This window comes from Protomyctophum bolini (assembly GCF_963924005.1).
Source record: "Protomyctophum bolini genome assembly, chromosome: 12".
In the NCBI taxonomy this organism is placed as follows: domain Eukaryota; kingdom Metazoa; phylum Chordata; class Actinopteri; order Myctophiformes; family Myctophidae; genus Protomyctophum; species Protomyctophum bolini.
Window position 1 is genome coordinate 16,222,840 of NC_137873.1, and position 23,164 is coordinate 16,246,003.

Consider the following 23,164-nt stretch of genomic DNA (forward strand, 5'->3'; position numbering starts at 1 on the left):
AAGGAGTATAGTTGATATATGAACCCGACACCAACGACAGCCCCAATCAATCCCGCATCCCCCTAAACGAGATCATATTAGGAAGGAACTTCAAAGGCCTGTGAGCTGATGTATCTTCTGTTAAGGTTATCCTAGCCTGGCCATTAAGCCAGACTCGTGTGGTATTTGAGTCTGGAGATGCTGTGTATGGATCTTGTTTCCCGGGGGGCGGGTTCAAACATTTTCTCTTTGACGCAATTGGTCGGAGCTACTGTCAGTCAAAGGTCTCAAGCATTGAATGTCACTGTAGCAAAGCCCGCCCATATTGCATACCGTGTCCCGATTGGCCACACCAGTTCTCTGGTGTAGGAAATGGGCGTACAATTGAGCCTCTCCAGACTGTAATCTACCGGCAGGCAATTTTATTTTGCCAACGGCTGATTCGGTCTGGTTTATTATAGCCAGGTTAATTCCATCCCACTCCTACTCAAAATTACTCCCACTCCCATCCCGCTCACGTTGTTTGTTTTGTTTTTATTAATACATTTGTCATTAGAAAAGGCAATGGATTTTGATGTTCTTTTTAGATGACTGTGTCTCATGCAGTTTTAATTAAAAAGAAATGGCACCACGAACAGTAAATCTGTGGTAATATACTGTATAATGAGGCTAGTTGATGTCATTCTCGCTCCTGCCCCCTCCCGTGGATTTTTCATTCCTGTCCCAATCTCGGGATTAATACACATTTCCCATCCCATCCCGCATCCCCCAAAATATTCATCCTAATCTGGAGGTGCATGGGTTCAGATGAAAAGTTCTGAGACCGCCCACCCGGAGCTCGGAATGACATCAGTGAAAAGATTTTGATGCCGGAAGGAGTATGTAGTCTATGTACAGTATGTATGTATTGTATGTCTTCTGTGAGTCGTTTGAAGTAGGGGAAAAGATGTAAAAACAAAAAAACAAACAAAAGTAAAAAAAATAAATGTGACTGCTTTCATTGAGATTTACAGCTGAGCAAACACCTGTTCAACAAGGCCAAAAGAACGAGCTGCTCTGTGAGAAAGAGATAAAATATACCATAACTCATACTCTCTCTGACTCTCTCTATCTTTCGGGCCTCCGGGCTGGACGCACACACACACACACACACACACACGCACACACACACACACACACACACACACACACACACAGAGCGAGAGATAGGCTTCACACCAGACTAGAGATCATTACTATGACTGATGCTGGCGGCATGTCGCATCTTGTTTGAGAAGAAAATAAAAACAAGTTACAAAGTTTACGGGAAGGGGGTGAATTTCAGCATGGACTCTGCAGGTGTCATCAATCTGAGCCTCCATAAATGTTAACAGGGGCTCTCTAACGAAGCACTCTGTCACAAAAGACGAGGATTCAGCAACCTCCTGACAGCCCTGGACCGCTGATAGATGCCGTAAATCTAAACAACCCCTTCATCCTCTCACGCCTTCGGTTATTTACCTCCCCCTGTCATCGTCGTTGTCACCGTCATCATCATCCTCATCCTCATCCTCATCCTCATCAGATTTTCTACTCAAAAGACAACTTTTACTATGTTCATGTAATTGGTCCTCACTAATGCTCATCATAAGATGGACACGTCTGCACACGTTCAGTGGAGGACTGTGGACAGTTCAGCATGTTTGGTCCCTTAGTTCAAACACGATAAAAAAAGATATATAATGGGTGAAGTGCTCCTATAATAGTCTACCATTATTATATTAATGATAAATATTTAATAATAAATAAGTGGCAACTAATTGTAGCTATATAAATGTAGTGTAAGAGGTACACTTAGAATCAATAAAATACATCTACGAGAGTCTAAATCTTAGGCTAACATCAGTTTATGGCTACATGGTCACATGCCAGTGAACTGGTGTTCACTCACAGTGAGTCGCCCCGAGTGGATTTCTCCCTTTGTTTATTATCTTGCTGTTATCTTTCACAGTGTCAAGGTGTCAAAACAAGGCGTGAGATCTCTGTCACACCATTGATTCCCAGTGGTTACAAACTAACTACGTGCATTTTACTCAAACGCTACAGTACTTGAATCTTAGCATCCCTTTTCTGGGTTCAAACATTCAGCGAAAGACAGCGGATAGATCTACAAGCTCTTGTCAAGGACCCCCAAATTGATATATACAGTATTTAGCTTTTATATGACGTTGTAGTACGATGAAGTATGCCTGGTGTTGATTTACGGGAATATATATATATATATATATATATATATATATATATATATATATATATATATATATATGGAAATTGTTGGTGTCTGCAACGATATTCTGCGTCACTTAGCTCATTGAATTTGCATCCTCACAAAAGTGAGGATGCAAATTGTGATTTGCCAGAATGAGATGATGTACAGTATGATGACTTCAACCATGCACCATCCCTATGTTGAGGAGAACTTCTTCTGAAAATATCCGATCTACAAGCTCAAATTGCTTGTAGATCAGCAATTTTCAACAAAGAGGTTTGGTCTTGAACAGCCGCAAGACAATGCCTGGAAGTGTAAGTCAGGTACAACTTTGTCACGGGCCAGGCCAGCCCGTGCCCTATAGACACAATGGTTGAAAGGGTTTCAAATGTTTATTTGTATTTATTGACACTGAAGTTGCATTGGTCTGTTTGTCACCCGTCTCTCCTCTGCAGTGCTGGCACTCCTCTCTAGATTGGAGGGTGCCAAGTACTGTAGAGGAGGAGGGGTGTTTGTTCCTGTGTGTATTATGTTTGGTCTTTATGTTAGGCCCTGTGAATGAATTGGGCCTTTGAAATATGTTTGAGTGTATATTCCTCTAAAGTATAGTAGTGTGGAAGATTACTCGTAGGCCTTAGTTGGCCGTGTGGTTGAGTCAATTGATTGCCACTTGCTGATTAGGGGATTGTTTGCCCCACCTGTATAAAAGCAGGATTGCTGCAGGTGGAGGCAGTTCAGTATTACCTGAGGCTAGGAGAGACATCAGGGAGCCCAGGACCTCATCGAAGGTTAAATAGCCTGTAACAGTCTCTCAAGATCTGTTCTTAAAGTTTAGCCAGCAGGTGTATTTTGTTTCCTATTTTTGGAATGTTATTTTGGCCAGTATTTATTACTTTTTGTATTGTCACTGCACTTTGGAGGTAAATAAAATGCCTGAAATATACTTGCGGACTACTCCCTGGAACCTCCGGCCAACAGCCAGCATTATCACAAACTTCACGGGGAAAACGTCAAAACATAGGAATAGCAACCCAAGCAGCAGGAACAAAGCACATACAGGGAAGCAAACCAATCCAATCCAGAAACGAAACACAAGACAGAACACTACTTAAATACAGATCCAAGTCCAATTACAAACACAGTCTACAGCTGGGTTGCCCAATCAAGTCTCTCAATCAGGCCACACAGGGAGGGAGGAGGTGCAGTCGAGTCACAATTTAGAGTCACAGGGCTTACCACATTTTAATACTAGAATGAATTCTCCATCCCCATGAGAACATGTTTGTGCTGAATCTCTCTCTCTCTCTCTCTCTCTCTCTCTCTCTCTCTCTCTCTCTCTGACCCAAACAGAATGGATTCAGTTTTACTTCTATGTGTGATGTTTGTTATCAGCAAGCCTTGTGCAGTAATTAGGTTTTTTCAACCAGCAATTTGTTCCTGGCCTATGCCAGGAAAGCTGAGTCATCCGCGAACAAATTGCAGTTGCAAGCTGATGTCATGTCATTAATGTAAATTAGGAGCAGTAAAGTCCCCCAGAAATAGGGCAGAAGAGACAGAAGGACAGATACAACAAGCAACAGCAATAGTAAAACTATGACAGAACCGACCGCTATGTGACTCGGACCAAGCTGACGCAGACATACCGGTCAGATCGGCGGTGGGACATATGTAGGCGTGAGGGTCACAGAGCAGGCCGAACTCTAGATAAGAGCACTTCACATCAGCCTGAAACTCTATTTAGTGTAAAATTGTGTGCGTGCGTGCGTGCGTGTGTGTGTGTGTGTGTGTGTGTGTGTGTGTGTGTGTGTGTGTGTGTGTGTGTGTGTGTGTGTGTGTGTGTGTGTGTGTGTGTGTGTGTGTGTGTGTGTGTGTGTGTGTGTGTGTGTGTGTGTGTGTGCGTGCGTGTGCGTGTCATAGTCATAGATAGGCTATACTTGGGTTCAATGGCATTCATCACGCGTCCATCAGCAGTGATCAGGGACCTTGGAGCTTTCAGCATAGGCTATTGCCTCTCATTCGATGCAGTGTGTGTGTGTGTGTGTGTGTGTGTGTGTGTGTGTGTGTGTGTGTGTGTGTGTGTGTGTGTGTGTGTGTGTGTGTGTGTGTGACTGTGACAGGGTCAGAGTTATGGGACCTTGGGGTGAAGGAGAGGCCCAGCAGTGTCCTGCAATGCAAACATCCATAAATGCATGCACACACACACACACACACACACACACACACACACACACACACACACACACACACACACACACACACAAGAGAGGTCTTTATCTTTTTCTTATTTTTTTGTAAGGGCTACAGTTTACTTCTGGGACCCTACAATTCTGCAGATTTGACATTTACAACTAAAATCTATTCAGCAGCTCAGCTGGACTGGTGGCCTGGGTCCTGGTGTTGTGCCGCCATCTACTGGCTCAGACGATACAGTGCAGCTGTAACCCAACAAGGTTATTATTGTTAAGTGTGTGAAACGCGCCTCTAATTGTGCACATTTAAGGATTTAGGATTCCATGAGTTCGTTTTGAGGAGAGGTGACGCAAACAGATGACGCAAAATCTTTCTTTACTTCTTTATTATTCAAAAAAGGTTTTTCTAGATTAACAAAAACAAAAGCTGATCTTCAGGATTGAGTCGCAAAGCTATTTTGAATAGCTAAAGTATAACAGGGTCAAAGAGGTTAAACTGAATTTCATACATAACAGTAATAGGACCCCCAAAGTCACACATATGTAAACATGCGGCCGAAGAGAATGGCAAAATGCTGTATGCTGGTTCCTTTTCATGCATCCAATCAGTCATGACTTTACAGTACCTTCACAGTCACACTCACTTAACCTCCCAGAATGATGCTGTCACATGATCATGCCCAAGATAATGCAATGTTTTCTTGTATCCTTTGCCATTACATTTGTATCTCTTGATTTCCTTCAGAACTCTGCATTCACTCTTTACTTACTTTCACATCATAACCATTATCATAACCTTCTGAGATGCAGACCTTCTTGATAGGCTACCGAATCAAATGCATACGCTGTAAAAATTGGAAATGGAACACTATAAAAATGTAAGCTATTGCGTATAGGTTTTTTCGCCTGATTGGATGAAATTGGAACCCACTCGAAAATGTTGTTTTCTGTTTGTTAAGTGCTGGATAGACAGCCCGCCCCCGTTACTGAACAAACACTCTATAGCAATTATTACAGAATAATCAGAATATATTGCTTTTTTAAGAAAATAAAAGAAACAAAGGGGAGAAAATCACTTGTTTCAAAGAACAAAACGAAATAAAAACACAAAAACAACTGACACTTAACACTACCTTTATACATTGCAAAGAAACTAAATTTCCTTGTGTTTATTAAAGAAATTAATACATACAATACATTTCGCGTACAGTATTACCTAAACACCATGGTATTGACTAGGCATATAGCCTATTGTACATACATTTTTTGTCATCTACATTTATTGTTTGCATTTCTTAGTTACTGTACTTGTCTTCAGAAATGTCCAGATAGTTTGTCACATACTATACAAATGTACGTGTTGATAACACACTTGCCACAGATTTTTATAAAATAATAGGGTTAGCATTAGTAATTTAGGGTTAGGGGAGTTATGATTTATACCTAGTTGCAAGCCTGTGTCATGCACTGAAAATAGCAGATCTACAAGCTCCTGATGCGTTGACTTGTGAGCTTGCAGACCAGCTATATTTTTTTCGACCTCAGCGTTCAGGTAAAAAATGTTCCCCCAAACAATAGTTGAAAAAATGTAATTATTAAAAAATTGCTCATGTCTTCTAATCTAAGGTATAGACAGTTGTACAAAATGTGTGTGTGTGTGTGTGTGTGTGTGTGTGTGTGTGTGTGTGTGTGTGTGTGTGTGTGTGTGTGTGTGTGTGCGTGTGCGTGCGTGTGCGTGCGTGTACATGTGTGCGTGCGTGCGTGTGCGCCCGTGCTTGTGTGTGTGTGAGAGAACCATTGCATCAATTTATAATGGAGGCTGAGTCCCATTCCTCTTCTGCATGTGTCCTTTTATAATGGAGGCTGAGTCCCATTCCTCTTCTGCATGTGTCCTTTTATAATGGAGGCTGAGTCCCATTCCTCTTCTGCATGTGTCCTTTTATAATGGAGGCTGAGTCCCATTCCTCTTCTGCATGTGTCCTTTTATAATGGAGGCTGAGTCCCATTCCTCTTCTGCATGTGTCCTTTTATAATGGAGGCTGAGTCCCATTCCTCTTCTGCATGTGTCCTTCTTGTGTCTTCTGTTCTTCCTCCAGTTGCTCTTCGTCCTCATCCTCGCTGTCAGATGATTCACTGCTCCAGACGTCTCCCGTTGGTTCATCCTCTCCCTCCGTGTGTGTCTGCCCTCTGACGGCGCCCCCTACAGTCTGTGGGGCTCCCGTGTTCTACAGAGAACCAAAACACCCAAACAACAAACATGTTTTTTGAGTGGTGCAACCACTCCTATAGACAGCTATGTGTGTGGCTGGGTCTGTCCCTGTGTCCCTGTGACCCTGTGTCCGAGCACGAAAATAGCGTTATAGCGTTAGTTCACCACCAAGTGTCACTGTTGCACAGCCTAACACACAGACACATATAAAGGCCAGGGAGGAGGGCTAGTACAGTACAGTACAGTACAGTACAGTACAGTACAGTACAGTACAGTACAGTACAGTACAGTACAGTACAGTACATAGAAGGGCAGGCTGAACTGACCTCTTTGTGGGGTGTAGGGCTCCAAAATGTCTGAAAAGGGGCCAGGCCATAAGTGAATAAAATAATCGTAAAAATCTATTCTAAAAGTGAGTCAGCCAGTGCAGTCTGCACAACACTGCTCTTGCTTTTTTGTGTAATATCACAGACACACAGCCTCACCTCCATGGGGTTAACAGTAATATCACAGACACACAGCCTCACCTCCATGGGGTTAACAGTAATATCACAGACACAAAGCCTCACCTCCATGGGGTTAACAGTAATATCACTGACACAAAGCCTCACCTCCATGGGGTTAACAGTAATATCACAGACACACAGCCTCACCTCCATGGGGTTAACAGTAATATCACAGACACACAGCCTCACCTCATTAACAGTAATGGTGAGGGCGGATGTGTCCTGGTGCTGTGTGCTGTGGATCCTGTAGATGCCCATCACAGCCATGAGCACTAGACTACTGATGCACACCACTATCACCACTGTCACTGATGGAGAAACAGCAGCACCTAGAGGACAGGGAGAGACATCACCACAACGATGGACCATAGCACATGCTACATAGTACATATACTACAAGTTAATATGGTTTTGGTAGGAGGCGAGACGTAAGAGAGATTTGAGGAAGAAAGAGAGAGAGAAAACAACAACAACATATTTGAAAGTCGAATTTCCAATAAACAAGTACGTTTTACACATCAGGGTAGCAGTGGCCGGTAGAGCGGCCCGATGGGTAAGACACCTGAGGCGTCTTACTGGTACTTTTACTTAAGTAAGCTTCTTTCAACACTGCTGTTTGGACACCGTCATGCTGTCTAGCTTTACCTGACACATGTGCGTTGAGGGTGTGGAACACCACCGGATGATGAACAGGTCTCAGGTACTGTGATTGGGCAGCCATGTGATTGACATGCTCCACGGGCACCGTGTGATGAAGAACACTGACCTGAAGGGGTGCATGGCGGGACAATTACAATTACTACACGTTCAGTATTTCAATGAACTCTCCAGATTCAAGGGTTCCCAAATCCTCCCCAGTGTATGAACCACTGCTGCGCTAAAATGTACTGTGCAGAAATAAAGTGACGGGATGAGGGCAATAAAAAGAGACCTTAGAACTGAAGAACTAAAATACAAACATTATGCCTATACGTTATCTTACGAGGTGCAGGCTGTACGAGGTACAGGCTTCCTTTGCTTTGTCAATAACAAGATTCCCATAGCAGATACAAATAAATGCAAAAATGGCAACCCTATAGCTATTATCATACAAAGTGAACTACAGAATAGAAAAGAGTAAGAATAATCATCCAACACCACACAATACTGAAATTGTGATAAAATGTTTAAAAAAAAAGTAATTCAACCATTCTAACACTGTTTCTCAACGCAGGGTCCCAAACGGATGTATCTCTGAGAGTGTACAGATGGACCCTTTGGCCTGACTCACATCTTTCGATCTAGCATACAACATTGATGCATGCTAGATGTAAGCAAAGGGTTTGTTTACTTCTTGCCCCAATGCATTTCCAATGGAAGTCACATGGTTTGACACAACATTTTTGTTGTGCGGCTTCCGGCTGTGTTTCGACTGCCCCCCCTCCCCCTCATACAACAAAAATGTTGTGTCAAACCATGTGACTCCCATTGGAAATGCATTGCGAGCTTGCATCAGTAAATAAGTCTCATGCATCAGCTATACATCAATCTGTTGTGAAGGTTGTTAATGTTGTTAATGTTAATGTCAAGGACTAACAGTTTAAGGCCAGTTAAAACTGGCCTTAAACTGTTAGTCCTTGACATTAACAATGTTGGGAATCATTGAACTAAACTATACTGGAACCCTGTATGAGTCAGGTTGTGTTGTGCATTGTATTTGCGTGGACCCAGTGTTAAAGTCATACGATTTGCCACACACGTTACCGCAGTAACATTTGTTCTCCGCATTTGACCCATCTCGGAGCAGTGAGCCGCAGCCAAGGAGCGGTGAGCTGGAGCCGTGCCACGCTCGGAAATCATTTCATTAGTAGATTTAACCCCCCAATCCAACCCTTTGATGCTGAGTGCCAAGCAGGGAGGCATTGGGTCCCATTTTTACAGTCTTTGGTATGACCCGGCCGGGGATCAAACCACAACCTCCCAGTTTCAGGGCGGACACTCTAACTACAAGGCCACAAGGCCAGTGTTGTTTGAAGGCAAGGCACTGACCTCCATGTTGAACCCCGTATGAGTCCGGTTGTGTTGTGCATTGTATTTGCGTGGACCCAGTGTTGTTGTGTTGTGCATTGTATTTGCGTGGACCCAGTGTTGTTTGAAAGCAAGGCACTGACTGACCTCCATGGTGAACTCGTTGCTGGTGTAGCGTCCGTTGAGTTCAGAACAAGTGAGCCTGAACTTCCTGCCGCTCAGTGCGGACGGACGCCAGTTCCTGTACCGCACCTGTCTCACAGCCTGCTCATAATGAAGCATGGAGTCCACACCTGGTAGCAACCGCATACACAGGAGAGCAGTGGTGTAAAGTGCATGTACTCAAGTAGGCAACTGTACTTAAGTGGAGTATGTCCAATGTTCAATACTTCTACTTCTACCCCATTACATCTCAGAGACAAAATATATTGCACTTTTTAGTAGCTCAAATAGTTAAGTCAATGTCATTTCTTTCCACCACTGTGGAGATCATGAGCCTCCTACCATATATGGATATTCCTGAGGTGGAGTTGGTGGCGTCCAGGTGTTTCCCCAGCAGAGCGTTATGTGTGATCTCCAGACTCTCTCGGTCAGGGTCCAGCTCGTCTCCCATCACCACCACGTCACAGTAGTCCAGGTTGAGCATGACCTCCATGACCCTGGACCTGGGAGCTGACATACAGTATACAGGGGTTACCAGTCGATCACAAACCATTACCGTGTGTGTGTGTGTGTGTGTGTGTGTGTGTGTGTGTGTGTGTGTGTGTGTGTGTGTGTGTGTGTGTGTGTGCACGTGCGTGCGTGCATGCGTGCGTGCGTGTGCGTGAGCACACGTGTGTGTGTGTGTGTGTGTGGTGTGTGCACGCAAGCGTGTTTCTTTTTTTCTGAAGTTTGTTTAGAAACAGCCTATTGTCTGTCTGTCTGTCTGTCTTTCTGTCTGTCTGTACATGTCACCCTGTCCTCAAGTGTGTCCACTAGAGGGCCTGCAAATGCAGCTCTTGTGTGTCATGCCAGCTGTGTCAAATTGAAAATAATTGAACTGGAAGTAATTGTAGCCTCTAAACTTCAAAAGCTCAAAACGACTGTGCACGAGTCGGGTGGTGGTGCACATGCTAATCTCTGGGACGCCAATATTGTTTCTACTCTGTAAAATCTCCAGTGTTAATGTACTGTAACTCTGAGAGTGTAGAAATAGAACAAGGGGTCCATTTGGGTCCATTTGAAACCCAATGGTCTCCAGACCAACATTGTGCTATTTAACATTACATTTAGAATGTATTGACATCTGCAATGGCAAACAATGGCGCGCCACACACCTGCACTGAATGGTGAGCCGTCTCCCTTGACTGTGGTGCTGGTGATGTGCATCTCTTTGAAGGGAGCTACGCCAGCCGCCCCGCGCAGGTCTGCGGCATGCGTGACAAGCCGATGGGATCCTGTGATGGCGATCCTGGGCTCGTCGGGTGTTAGGGCAGGCCTGGCGAGTCGATGGGACCTCGTGATGGTGCTCCTGGGTGGCAGCACCCTCACTACCACGTCGACGTCTGGTATGGACATACAGGAGTCCTCCCCGAAACACCTGACACACAAACATCGTGACACACAAAAAGTAGCAATGTCACACAATGCAGAAATTCTTTGTTACGAGTAAAAGTCCTGCATTCTGAGTGAGTACCAATTATATGAAGATGATGGTTGAATATATGAGTAACGTCAACTCCTGCACGGCCCCATCGTTCTAACTATTACAACACACTGCTTGCTGTCTGTGTGTTCCTACAGTAACTCGCTTCATCACTTGTTAAATCACTTGAATGCCAGCATCCATTTTCTGGGGGGAACATTAGCCAAAAATAGCAGATCTACAAGCTCTCAGCGCATCATGTAGATAGGAAAAAAGCGGACCAAGTGCAGTTGCAACTCCGTTTCAGTAAGATTAGTGGGTTTAAGTAGCTAAACTACATGCTCCTGTGAAATGTGTGCTTTTCTGCAGAATGCAAGTACCATACAAACAAGACAGGCAGAGAAGCAGGCTTTGAACATTTCAGCAGAATGGACAGAGACACTGGCTGGTTGGAAACGCAGCAGGACTGACTGAGACGTGTCAGCACCATGGAGAGAGACATAAAGGGAGACTGCTCTGAAAATAATTAAATGAAAGATGCATAGCTATCAGTAAACACAAATTAAGAAAATAAAATGTGCATATTGCCCCTCCAAGTCTTTCCGTCTTTGAAAACCAGTGCTCCAGAAGGAGCTTCCATAGAACCCAGGATACCAAGTGAAACTTTTTAATGAGGTAACAAGGCGTACTGTTTGAAAGTATCTCTGGCTGTCACAAATCTGGTATGATCCTACACACAGTAAAGTCACAGTATGGTAATGAAGCATTATGTAATTGTTTCTGGTTTTCCTGACTGCAGTCGAAGGCAGAAGAGCATTTCGCACACCATAGCTCTCTTCTTTTCATAGCTGAAAAGATGTTGGTTATTATACAAAAAGACACTTTGTAACTGACTAAGTATGATATGTGCTGCATGAACAGCGCTCGAGCCGCTGTTTTCTGCCCCCTCAATGACGCCACTCTCCTAGTCTTCATCACTCTGGGTAAGGCTATCCTGAAGAGCTGGGTTGTGAGTGTGGTTTTGAAGGAAGTGAGGGAGGAGGTGCATGTCTTTAACATGGTTGGGGAGTGTGTTCCAGAGTGAGGGGGCAGCAACAGAGAAAGCCCTGGCCAGGTTAGTAAGTGTTACCACATGTTATAGCCTACTATACCACTGTCAGACTGACAGAGAGAGAGAGGGGAAGAGAGCATCAGCCATTAGCCAAACATAGCAGATCTGAAAGTTCACATCGCGTCACGTTTTGACGCGTTGACAACTTGTAGTTGTCAACTATTGTTTTTGAGTGTGATTTATTTTGCCTTTATACGTCACAGGGGGTCAATAGACATGACGAGGTCATGGCCACGTTGTAATTTAATGCCCTAAACTAATTTAAAGTCTGTAGATTTGTCTGGAAAACGATTTACGTCATAAGTGCCCTAAACAAACATTAAACATCACACTCGTGTGAAGTGAGGGGCACAGCGAGGGCAATATTTACATCACCCCGATGATGTAAATAAATAAATACTTATATACCCTAAACAAAGCCAAAGTCCATAGACAAAGCCAAGTCCATAGACTTGGCTGCCACTTTACGTCATTTTGGAAAGTCATGCATTGGAGGGGCTGGGCAAAAATCCCATAGACTTGGTTGCCACATGACGTAATCTTCAAAAGCCATTCATTGGAGGGATAGTGGTGCAAGTCACAAATCCAGTTCACCAAGTCTAGAGGGTTGTAGTGGTTAACACATTGTCTGCTGTTGATGCTTTTAATAGCAATCTGAGATGTCTGCCATTGATGTACATACAGTGCGTTTTATAGCGCTTATGTGGATCTGAACCGACACCGTTAAAAACAACTTTTAGCCCTGAGCCAGTTGCTAGGCAATGCCTTTCTCACCCCTGCCGATTTAGACTAGCCTACTGTTATAATTAGGATCTTACTTTTCTCGAAAATTATGTCGCTGTCCGTTGTGCTGATCAGACATGCAAGGTTTGGATCTGATTTCTGATTTTCGCATCGCCATTGAAATATAAACGTTTCTCGAGAAAGAGCTCGTGTGAGCTAATGCTAACATTAGCCTTTTCTTACAATGGTGGTGTGCAAGCGGGGAAGAACTTGAGTAGTAATCTTCCCAATTCCGGCCCCGCGCAAGCTATTTACCACTTGTGGCCACACGGCTAAGTGTTAACGCATGCACTGTTTGGCTATAGAGTAGACCAGGCGGGGGCCAGCCCCGGAGATGAACCTTTCTTTGACTGACTGAGTGATGAGCTTACAGCGCTGGGCAGCTCGCCGGTATGGATCATTCAGTGAGTTATGACTTTAATTGTGTAGAGACCTCCTGACTAGTATAAATGCATTCAATAAGAGGCGCGGCCTGGACTAAAATGACAGCAGCGTTGATGCATGGCTCCAATGAACAGCTACTTCTACAGTGTACTACTACTATACACATATATATGCCTATGTGTGGTTGACATACGGTAGGTGGCACGTGGGAATTACATTTAGGTAGGCTACAATTGCGTTGGGAGGGATTTATTTATTCCCCCAGATGGTCAAAAAATTGTCTAAGAATGTATCATAATTCTACCAATTATTTATACACAGCGCCAGGATGAAAGGTTTCTGTTTCAAAATGAAAAGGGAGGAGGTCATTATTAAGACGATGTATTTGTTTACTTGACTATTATGAAATATTAATCTGTGCTGTCATGTCAAATAAAAAATATATAAAATAAAAGAACAGTTTAACCATACATTGGGGCGGGGATCATATCCACAAAGATTGGACATGTGGTGAGCTTGTAGATCAGCTTTTTATTCAATATGTTCTTGAAAAATGTAGACAAAACGAGAACCATTTGGAATCATGAAAAATAAAATAAAAGGGGAAATCAAATACAGAAATCTTGGTCCCTCATTATTTTCAGAAGGGCCAAATACATGTTGAACCTCCCCACCACCCCCCCACCCCCCCCCTCTCTCTCTCTCTCTTGAGGGGGGATGTGTTGTTTCGTTGTGTTTGTGCTGTTTGCTGTAAACAGTTGACACATCAAGCCATGCACACATGACTGATTAATGTGCCTTCCACAATCCACACTGTATCTGTTTTGAAAATACAAATCTTATTTCACGCCAGTAACCACGCCTGGTCTCTCATTTCTAGGAGTCAAGCTGTGACAAAGTAAACACATTCTGCTCTCACACACCATTACTCCCAACAGCCTTATACTAAAACTATGGAGGTGTAGCGCAGAAAAGTGTTTCCCTTGCTGGACGACCAGTTCTTCATGTCATTTGGAGACAAAGGCCGATCAAATCATTAGAAAGAAGAAAAGAAAGTCAGGAGACAACACTATTTGTTTTGTTTTTCGTCTATTTGATCGGCCCAAAACATTGTGTTCATTGTCATGATTTGTCACGATCCGAGTTGGCTTTGTCCGCGGCGTAACCGTCTTTAAATAAATTATATTAGAAGTGCCGATGGGAGAATGCATTGGGGTTTCATTTCCTGTGCCACTCGTTTTTCTGAAAGGGGGAGGGACTGCGGTGCTCTATACTCCATGGCTCTACTCAGCACACCTGCTGCCCTTCACCAATTCACTGCACCTGTCTTCCATCCTACAATCAAGCACTGCCTCTGCAAAAGCCCAGTCTGTCCTTCATTCCACGCCAGAGCTTCACATGTCTACATGTATGGTAAACAAGTACAGGCCAAGCTTATAGTATTGTTAAACTGAGTTATAGTGCTAGTTACAGTTTTAGCTTTACACAGCTATTTTCCCAGCTGTTCAACTTTACACAGTTGCAGCTCCTGCCTTTGTTGTTTTTCTATGAAGACTGACACTTCCTCTCCTCCTCCTCCCCGGTTTTTGGATTCCCACGCTGAGTTTGGCCAACCTGGAGAGCCACCACCAATCTACTACTATCCCTCTCCTTTCCCTAAATACGTTTGTGAATAAACCTGAACAACACCTGAACAGCGCCAATGCCATTTGGCTATTCTGAGTGGCCAAAGAGCATTGACCATGCCTCCAGGTCTTAAGTTAAGTAATAAGACCTGGTAGGCTACTTAAGACACGCAAAATACAGCCCAGAGTGTTTACTACCACGGGTAAGCAGCCGCCGGGCCCTACCACCTACGGGCCCTGATGCGACTTCTTCTCCAATTCCCCTACAGCTACGCCAGTGGTTCTGTTCAGAAAACAGCAGATGTACAAAGTGAATGCAAAGTGTTCATAAAATTACTCAAGTACGACACATTCCGTACTTCTTCCACCACTGTACAGTGTGTGTGTGCGTGCGAGTACTTACTGCAGGGTGGTGCTGATGTGCAGCGTGCGGGGGCCAGGCGAGGGGAACTGCAGGGCGTTGATGTAAGACACTCTGCTCACGACAGCACTGAGGCTGCTCGCTTCTCCACTGTGCGCCACCAAGACTGACTGAGCGGGGTTCAAATGGAACTGCACACACACACACACACACACACACACACACACACACACACACACACACACACACACACAGTCTGTCAAAGTCAACCAACATCATTACAACTAGGCCTACAAAAGTTCAATATAACTATTGTTTTTCAAATCCAGTCCTATTGGGCTGATCAGAGCAAAGGTCACCGGGTTATGACCATTTGAAATGCTGGACACTGCAACACTGCAACACTGAGTCGTGTGACTATTCTTATGTTCAAGTTAACCACTGAACGGTGTTTGTGCCAAGTTCGGTGCATATTGGAGCAGGTCAATGGCAGGGTACCTGGGCTGCATATGTGGCCCCTGGTGTGAGTATTTGTCATGGCAGACCACTCAGCAGTGTTTGTACTAAGTTTGGTACGGATCGGAGTCATCGGACCAATGGTGTGCCTCGCAGCAAGGTCTGGATGTTACGTTTGTGTCGTCTACCTTCGGGAAAATATAGACCCATTGATCAGAACGTTACATCACACGAAGCTTGGCCAATCATATCTGAATGCTACATTTGTGACGCCCACCCGCAAGGCAATTTCACCACACACACACCACACTTTTTAAAATATTAGTATTATGTTTATTTATATATTTTTTCATTTAAAAACTTAATGAATATGAGCTTAAAGGACCACTTCACCATTTTTCAACCTATCTTCATATAATTGGTCCTCACGAATGTTCAGGATAAAATGGCACAATTTGTTTCTACTTGGTCTGCGTCTCATTGGAGGGCTGTGGGCAGTTCAGAAACCCGTCCACCAGTGACGTTTGGTAGATTTGTTTTAACCAATATTAAAAAAATATATATATTTCTATTTTTATTATCGGGAGATCGATGGCTTCCATTTTCGCATTGCAACTTTTCAGGAATAGAAAGCCTGCAGTTTCTATTAACTTGGATTTCCCTTAGATGATGTCACTGGTGGACGGGTTTCTGAAGTTCCCACTATGAGACACAATCTGAGTAGAAAAAAAGTGCTATTGTATCATGATCATTAGTGAGGACAAATTATATGAAGATTGTCGTTTAAAAACAAACTGCTAGAGAGAGAAGAAGAATGGTGATTCACACTCTCTATCCAGACTGTTGAGTCTCTCTATGTACCATAATGGAATTAAGGTGTAAAATTATTCTTTGTTTTTCCGATTCTCACATCTGACAAAAGCTGCTCCCTTTCACACATACACGCACACACCCCTCACGATACTGTATGCAGTCTAGAAGTTTGCGTTGGGAGATTGTAGACTGTTCTGTGTGGAACATGCATTTCCAATTATGGGGAAGATTAAAAAAATGCTTCTGTTGGTCAACCCGCCCCATATTTCTATTTCATCCCTGCTTGGTGTCCCACAACTTTGGGGGCAGGAAAATCCAATCACAACCGAGTAGGGCCAGACCATTATCTGCCAAGGGCATTTTTTATTACATGTTTTGCACTGCGAGATTCGTCTTGTTTCCAGGCTAATGTTGGTCTACCTCTGAACAGAACACAAATCTTGTATGAGGGTTCCTGGCACAACATCTTTTTAGATGGGGGTCCGCAGTCAAATACATATTAATGCAGTTGTCCTTGACATGAAAATCACTATAAACAATGCAAATATAATGGGTCTAATTTAGATACAGCACAGTTCCATTCTGTTTGTGTAGGATGTGAAGCTACTGTTAACTACTAGGCTACTTATTAGGTTACCATCAATAACAACTCAAATGCTGCTCATTTATTTTGAATAATCTACAATATACTATTATATTAGACTCACAAGCTTGTCATATGGCGGGGTATCCTTTTTCTTGTCAATGTTGGCAAACTAAGTAAAGCATTATGCTTCAGTCTACTTTATAAAAATAGATAGCTTACATGAATGTAAGCTACAACCCCTTGGAGTCATGCTGTCTCTTTGTTGGATTTCTGTGAGCAGCTTTCTAAAACAAGGCTAAGTATATGACGTCAAACATCAGGGCAAAATGCTCCCTTTAGTGAAGTATTTATTTTTGTACACACTCGATAAACGAACACTGAGGATTTTACCGTAGCTACAGCAGCAGACATGAAAGAGTGTGAGAGAGAGAGACAGAGACAGAGAGAGAGAGAGAGAGAGAGAGAGAGAGAGAGAGAGAGAGAGAGAGAGAGAGAGAGGGAGGGAGGGAGAGAGAGAGAGTTATTTCTATATATATAATTCTACATGATTGTTTACATTGGTGTGTGTGTACAGTAGTTGCTTGTGGAAGCTGCTGCTGGAAGCTTCAGCTCCGATGAATGCAACGCCCTGGGATGAAACGCAATAGTCTATGTCGGGTGGAAACCTCACAGTATAGGCCTACTGTACGTCCAAACGTGTTACTTTTCAGGATTCAAATAACAAAAAATGGGAAAAGCAACAGACCGAAGATCTGCTACTTTTGTGTGACGCTGTAGTATGACAAAGTAGGGCGTTCATTTACAAAATTAGAGATAAATAAAAACACAAAATAGATAAATAAAAAGACAAAATCTTTATAGAATCTAGAGATAAGAGGTCTCTGGCCAACAGCAACGATTTGGATGTGTGCCATTGCTGGTGGAAGCTGAGGCTCCAATGACAGCAACAACATGGAATGCAATGCAAATGGTGCTGATTAGGATTATAAAGCAGTGCCTCCCCAAGTATTCCCGCCATATCAAACGTGGGAGAGACCCTCAAAAAATCCAGCAGACTTGGTATAAAAAAGGGCCATATTTCAATTAAAAAAGAGAAAATAATAGATAATAATAAAGTCAGACATATACATAGTGAACAATCTGTGTACTTTAAAGCGATTTGGATAAAGGCTAGGGATGTGCCGATGAGACATTTTGGCTGATATCGATATCTGATATAATTAATTGTTGTTAACCGATATACCAATGTCGATATGATCTCATTCTGTATTGAAAAAGTATAATAATTTTGTCTATTCTGAAAAATACATGTAACAGGGTGTCTGCACTGCAGGCTTAGGCAAGTCAGATTTAACTTAATATTGTGAGCTTGTAGATCTGTCCAAGCTGTTACTTTGGGCTTGTTTATCTGTAAAGACAAACCGATTAATCGGTCTGATTGATTAATCGAACTGATGCGATCAACTAAAATCGGCCGAAACCGATGTGTTTGCCGATTAATCTCACATCACTAATAAAGGCGCTATATAAATGCACCATTTACCATTTAAATATATAGTGTTGTCTCCTTCTCACCTTGACGTCCTCGGCTAAGCTCTCCAGCGAGGTGATGTCCAGAGCTTCCCTGCAGGCCTGCAGACAGGAGATGACCTTCTGTCTCTCCGTGCCACCCGGTCCGATGGTCAGACCCGACAAGCTGCCCCTGAAATACTGAGTGAACCTCGGAGTGTCCCTCTCGCCACCTGATGAAGGGAGAACGTGTAAGAGCTGAGGAGGATAGAACGGTGGTTCTCAAACTTTTACATTTCAAGGACCCCTCTTTGCTTGGAAAGGAGCCAGGTGGTCCGGGCATCTGGTTAGGATTTCAATGAGATAATATAATTCATTAGATTTTGCATGTCCTTTGTATCATGATCTGAGAGAAATATTATTTAAAAATAAAAGTCCATACCCCTGATTTTAATTTGATTTAGAAGGCACAGAATAGATAAATCTAACCCACACCTCCTGGCATTGAGTCCTGCTTATGCCACTATTTTCCCGCCAACCGGACAATTAGTTTTTTGCCGTTGCAGTTTTAGACTGCAACAGAGGGGTACCATAGTCCGACATACATGGCCGGTTAAGACTCACCCGTGGCTTCCGCGTGTGGTTAGGGTTAGGGTTAGGAATGACGCACCCTACTACTACTGGGGCCCAACTGACTACTGGGTCGGGCTGCTGGATGCAAGGGGTTGGTTGGGCTATGTCTGGCAGATATAGTTAAGGAGTGACGTCCCGCGTGCGGAAAAGGCAGGGAGGAGACCCAGGATGTGACACGGGTTGTGACAAAGCTCTCACAATTAGCCCATGGAGTGTAATCCTCAACCTGGAGAGTTTTGTGTTTTCACTGCATGTTGTTGAAGCAAACCGAACTCAGACCATGCACCTCCCGAGGTTGTCTGAGTATGGTTTGCTTCAAAGGGGTCCTTTTGGAGTATTCACATTATATTGTTATGAGCAAGACATTCTCGCTAAACAGATTCTCGATTTGTTTTAAGATCTCATACAGTAAGTGAAAAAAACTGAGTACTTGATCCTCTGCTACACCCCTGATGTCATCAATGTGACGTAATGGACCGCCCTCTAAACTATTATAATAATGTGCACTGCACCGAGTCCATGTCAGTCATTGCAGTGCATCATTATTAAGTTGTAGTTTCATTCGATAACAGTAAAGCAATTTATTTGATTCCACTTAATTATTTAAACGTAGGAGAATAATGACAGACGCTTCACCCGCCGTTTCGGGGACCGCTACCCCAACCAAAGCACCAGCTAGGAGGAGGAGGAGGAGGAGGAGCGCGGCGTCCGCAGGTCCCAAGAGAACGGTCAGACGCAGGAGGAGGACCACCAAGAGACGCGCTGCATCCGCCAAGCCCAAGAGGAGGAGGCGACGCTCCGTGGCCAAGAAGACCACCAGGAGACGCAGAAAGTCCACCACGCGTCGCAGGAAGGCCAGGAAGCCCACCAAGAAGGCAGCGCCAAAAAGGAGAAGGAGAAGGGCGAAGGTGGTCCAGGAAGAGAATGCGTAATCGAATCGATTAATCATTTACACGTTATTCTATAAGTCACGCAACGGTGGCGTGCAAAAAATAGTGCAAAAGGTCGATGGACATTCTAAGCTAAGAAAACAGTGAAACACGCTGGACCAGCAGCCAAGAAACACACTGCGGCTACCAGGAGACGCAGAACGGCTACTGCCGCGTTGCACGAAGGCCGCAAGGAAGCCTGCAAGAAGGACAGCGCCAAAAAGGCAAATGAGAAGGCTGAAGAATGTGGTCATCTAAAGTAAGCCATTAGCCATTCAAGCGACATCTTACACGCCATCGCACAACGGTGGCGTGCGAAAAATTGTGAAAATAGCCGATTGACACTCACTGATCGGCCACTTTCAATTTTGTTTTGATTGATTTTTCATTAAATTAAAGAACCGCGCTAAGAAAGCAATCAAACCCATGAAGCCAGCCGGCAAGAATAAAGAGGACCAGAAGAGCCAGCGACCGTTCGGCTGCGGAGAAACGACTGCCAAGAGATACTGAAGTCGACGAAGAGACACAGTAAGTCGACAAGGAATCCTGCAAGAAAGAGTGCAAGTGAGAAAGAAGGAGAAAGGACAAGAAGTCGATACACCATTTAAGGATTTTTTTTCTACTTATTTTTGTATTTGTAAAAATAGTGAAAATAACCGATCTACAAGCTCACAACGTTTTTTGTTTTCATTTTATTTCGCATCTGTAATGGCATGTCCAAAACAGGCATTGATTATTAATCAATTATTTCATGAAATTAAAGAAACGACGCGTGCCAAAAACGTAGGAGGCCAGCCGCCGCAAGGAAACGCATTGCGTCTGAGAGGACCAAAAGAGACGGCAAACGCATTGCGTCTGAGAGGACCAAAAGAGACAGCAAACGCATTGCGGCGAAGAAACTGGCTGCCAAGAAACGTAGAAAGTGAGGACGGGAAGAAGCATAGTTTTATACTTCGCCTCACAATTGTACCGCATAGAAATAATGAAAATAACCGATCGACAAGCTCACAACCTTTTTTTGTTTTGTTTTTGTTTACTCTTCATCTGTAATGGCATGCCCAACATGGGCAATGATTATTAATCGATTATTTCATCAAATTAATGAAACACGCAGCGCGTTGCGCGCTAAGTAAGTGAGAAGGACTGGAAAAGGGAAGACCACGATGACATCGCCTTTAAGATGTTAACTTCCATACTAGGGCTGCAACTATGGATTACTTTCTTAGCGATTACTATGTCGTAGATTAAAATGAATCGAATATTTGAGAAGCGTGTTTTGTATTTTTTTTCATCAACGAATCATAAGTAATATTCGTATAAATATGTTATATTTTGTTGCACAACGGTGGCATGCAAAAATAGTGAAAATAACAGATCAACTTTTTTTTTCAATCATTCGCCTATCATGACATGCCCTGAATATTTTTTTTGGCGCCTATAATGACACAAAAGTGACAGATTATTAATCAACTATTTCTCATTAAATTAAAGAAACAATAAGAAAACAGTCAAAGGTGCCAGCCGACAAGAAATGCTGCGGTGAAGAAACCGACCGCTAAGTTGGACCAGCTTACATACGCACTCACACGAGAAACACACACCCAAGAAAAAATGAAAAACTAATAATAATAATAATAACATAATTATTATTATATAACACATTCCTAAAACACTCACATGGACACGCTCACTCATACACTCAGATACAGATTCATTGTTGTGTTTTATTTTTAACTAAGGGACTGCAATGGAAATAAGCCATTGGCTTGCTTGTATTTATCCTTTTGTTTTTTTTATCCCATGATTTTGTAACCCATTTTTCACCCCTGTGTCAATTATCTAATGTGATCCTGAGCTCTACACACCCTCCGCCAACCTGGGGAGAGCAACGGATTTGAGCTCATGCTTCCTTCATGCTTGAGTGTCCAAGTTGCTCCTTTACACCTGACAGGGGGGAGTTTGCCTGGTTGGACATAGCGCGTGGAAGGAACACGTTATTCCAACCAGTTCCTTTCCCCTCCATCAGGCGCCCCGGCTGGCCAGGGGGAGGCAGTTTAGAGACCAGGATTACTGCATGTTTTTGTGAGGGTATCTACACTTTTGATGGTGATGTAAACATTGTCAATAAACATATCAATCAATCAATCAATAAACGAACACTATTTATCAACAGCTGCATCGTTTCTAGCTCGGTAGTATCGTGAGATGTTGTTGTCAGCCAATATCTCGTGATAACAGCACATACTTTTTGGCACAGTCAAATGTACCCTGTATCTCTTTAGTCTTTAGATAACTCAATAAACGTATACAGTGTGCACATTGAAAAGCAACATAGCAGAACATAATGTAAATGTACCCTGTATCTCTTTAGTCTTTAGATAACTCAATAAACGTATACAGTGTGCACATTGAAAAGCAACATAGCAGAACATAATGTGTGATATGTCTTATTTCCCTGGACTGAGTATTTTACAAAGGTTGCCGTCATTCAAAAATAGTGTTCATAAATTGCAATGCATTCCATCAAACTTAAAGCTTCAATTTGCCTGTGAGACAAATCTGCCAGTTGGAATTACTGGACAAAGAAATTACATGAATTACGGCTCAGGGGTAGAGTGGCCGGTAGTCGGTAGAGTGGCTAGATGGGAACCGCAAGTCTCACCCAGAGTGCAGGTTGGTGCACTCTCCTCCGCCATTGGTATATGAATGTCTGAGTGAATGGAAGAATGTAATGCACAATCTATGCAAAGCACTTTGGATAAAAGCACCATAAATGCACCATTTACCATTTTACCGTTTACTGTACCTTATACCTTCTACAAAATACCTTTAATTACGGACCAGAACGAGAAACATCCATTTAAAAAAAATATTTTTTTTATATACATACGGTACATTAATTGATTAACCATTTAAGATTGAAACTTTTCACTTGTATCTATCTTTACTATTTATGAATATTTTTTGTTTATTTGCTTTTCATCTAGTGATAGATTAGTAATCAATTATTTTATTATATCTAAGAAATATCTCCCTTCACCTTCTGTTGTGACCAAAATAATATGTGATTATTCCACAGAGACTGGGCCAAGAAAAAAACGTTTTGTTACTTGTTTAGAATGTAATTTAGAATACATAACATGTTATTTAAACTGATACAAGGTCCATTCATGGTATCAACATAGTTTCCAATGTTCATTGAAATTACTGCC

General features: G+C 43.0%; 1 protein-coding gene across 1 annotated transcript in view; it reads right to left on the bottom strand.

Annotated features, from left to right (window-relative positions):
* Positions 1–6,443: 6,443 nt before the first annotated feature.
* The window catches only part of LOC308326101 (calsyntenin-2-like), a gene marked incomplete at both ends in the record, with an annotated part of 48,822 nt that continues 32,101 nt past the window's right edge, over positions 6,444–23,164 (bottom strand). The window contains 8 exons of the mRNA XM_080778910.1: positions 6,444–6,641; positions 7,321–7,460; positions 7,777–7,897; positions 9,286–9,431; positions 9,643–9,810; positions 10,455–10,717; positions 15,069–15,217; positions 18,457–18,623. Of these exons, the coding sequence (XP_080635036.1) occupies positions 6,444–6,641; positions 7,321–7,460; positions 7,777–7,897; positions 9,286–9,431; positions 9,643–9,810; positions 10,455–10,717; positions 15,069–15,217; positions 18,457–18,623 (1,352 nt within the window). The remainder of the gene's footprint in view (positions 6,642–7,320; positions 7,461–7,776; positions 7,898–9,285; positions 9,432–9,642; positions 9,811–10,454; positions 10,718–15,068; positions 15,218–18,456; positions 18,624–23,164) is intronic.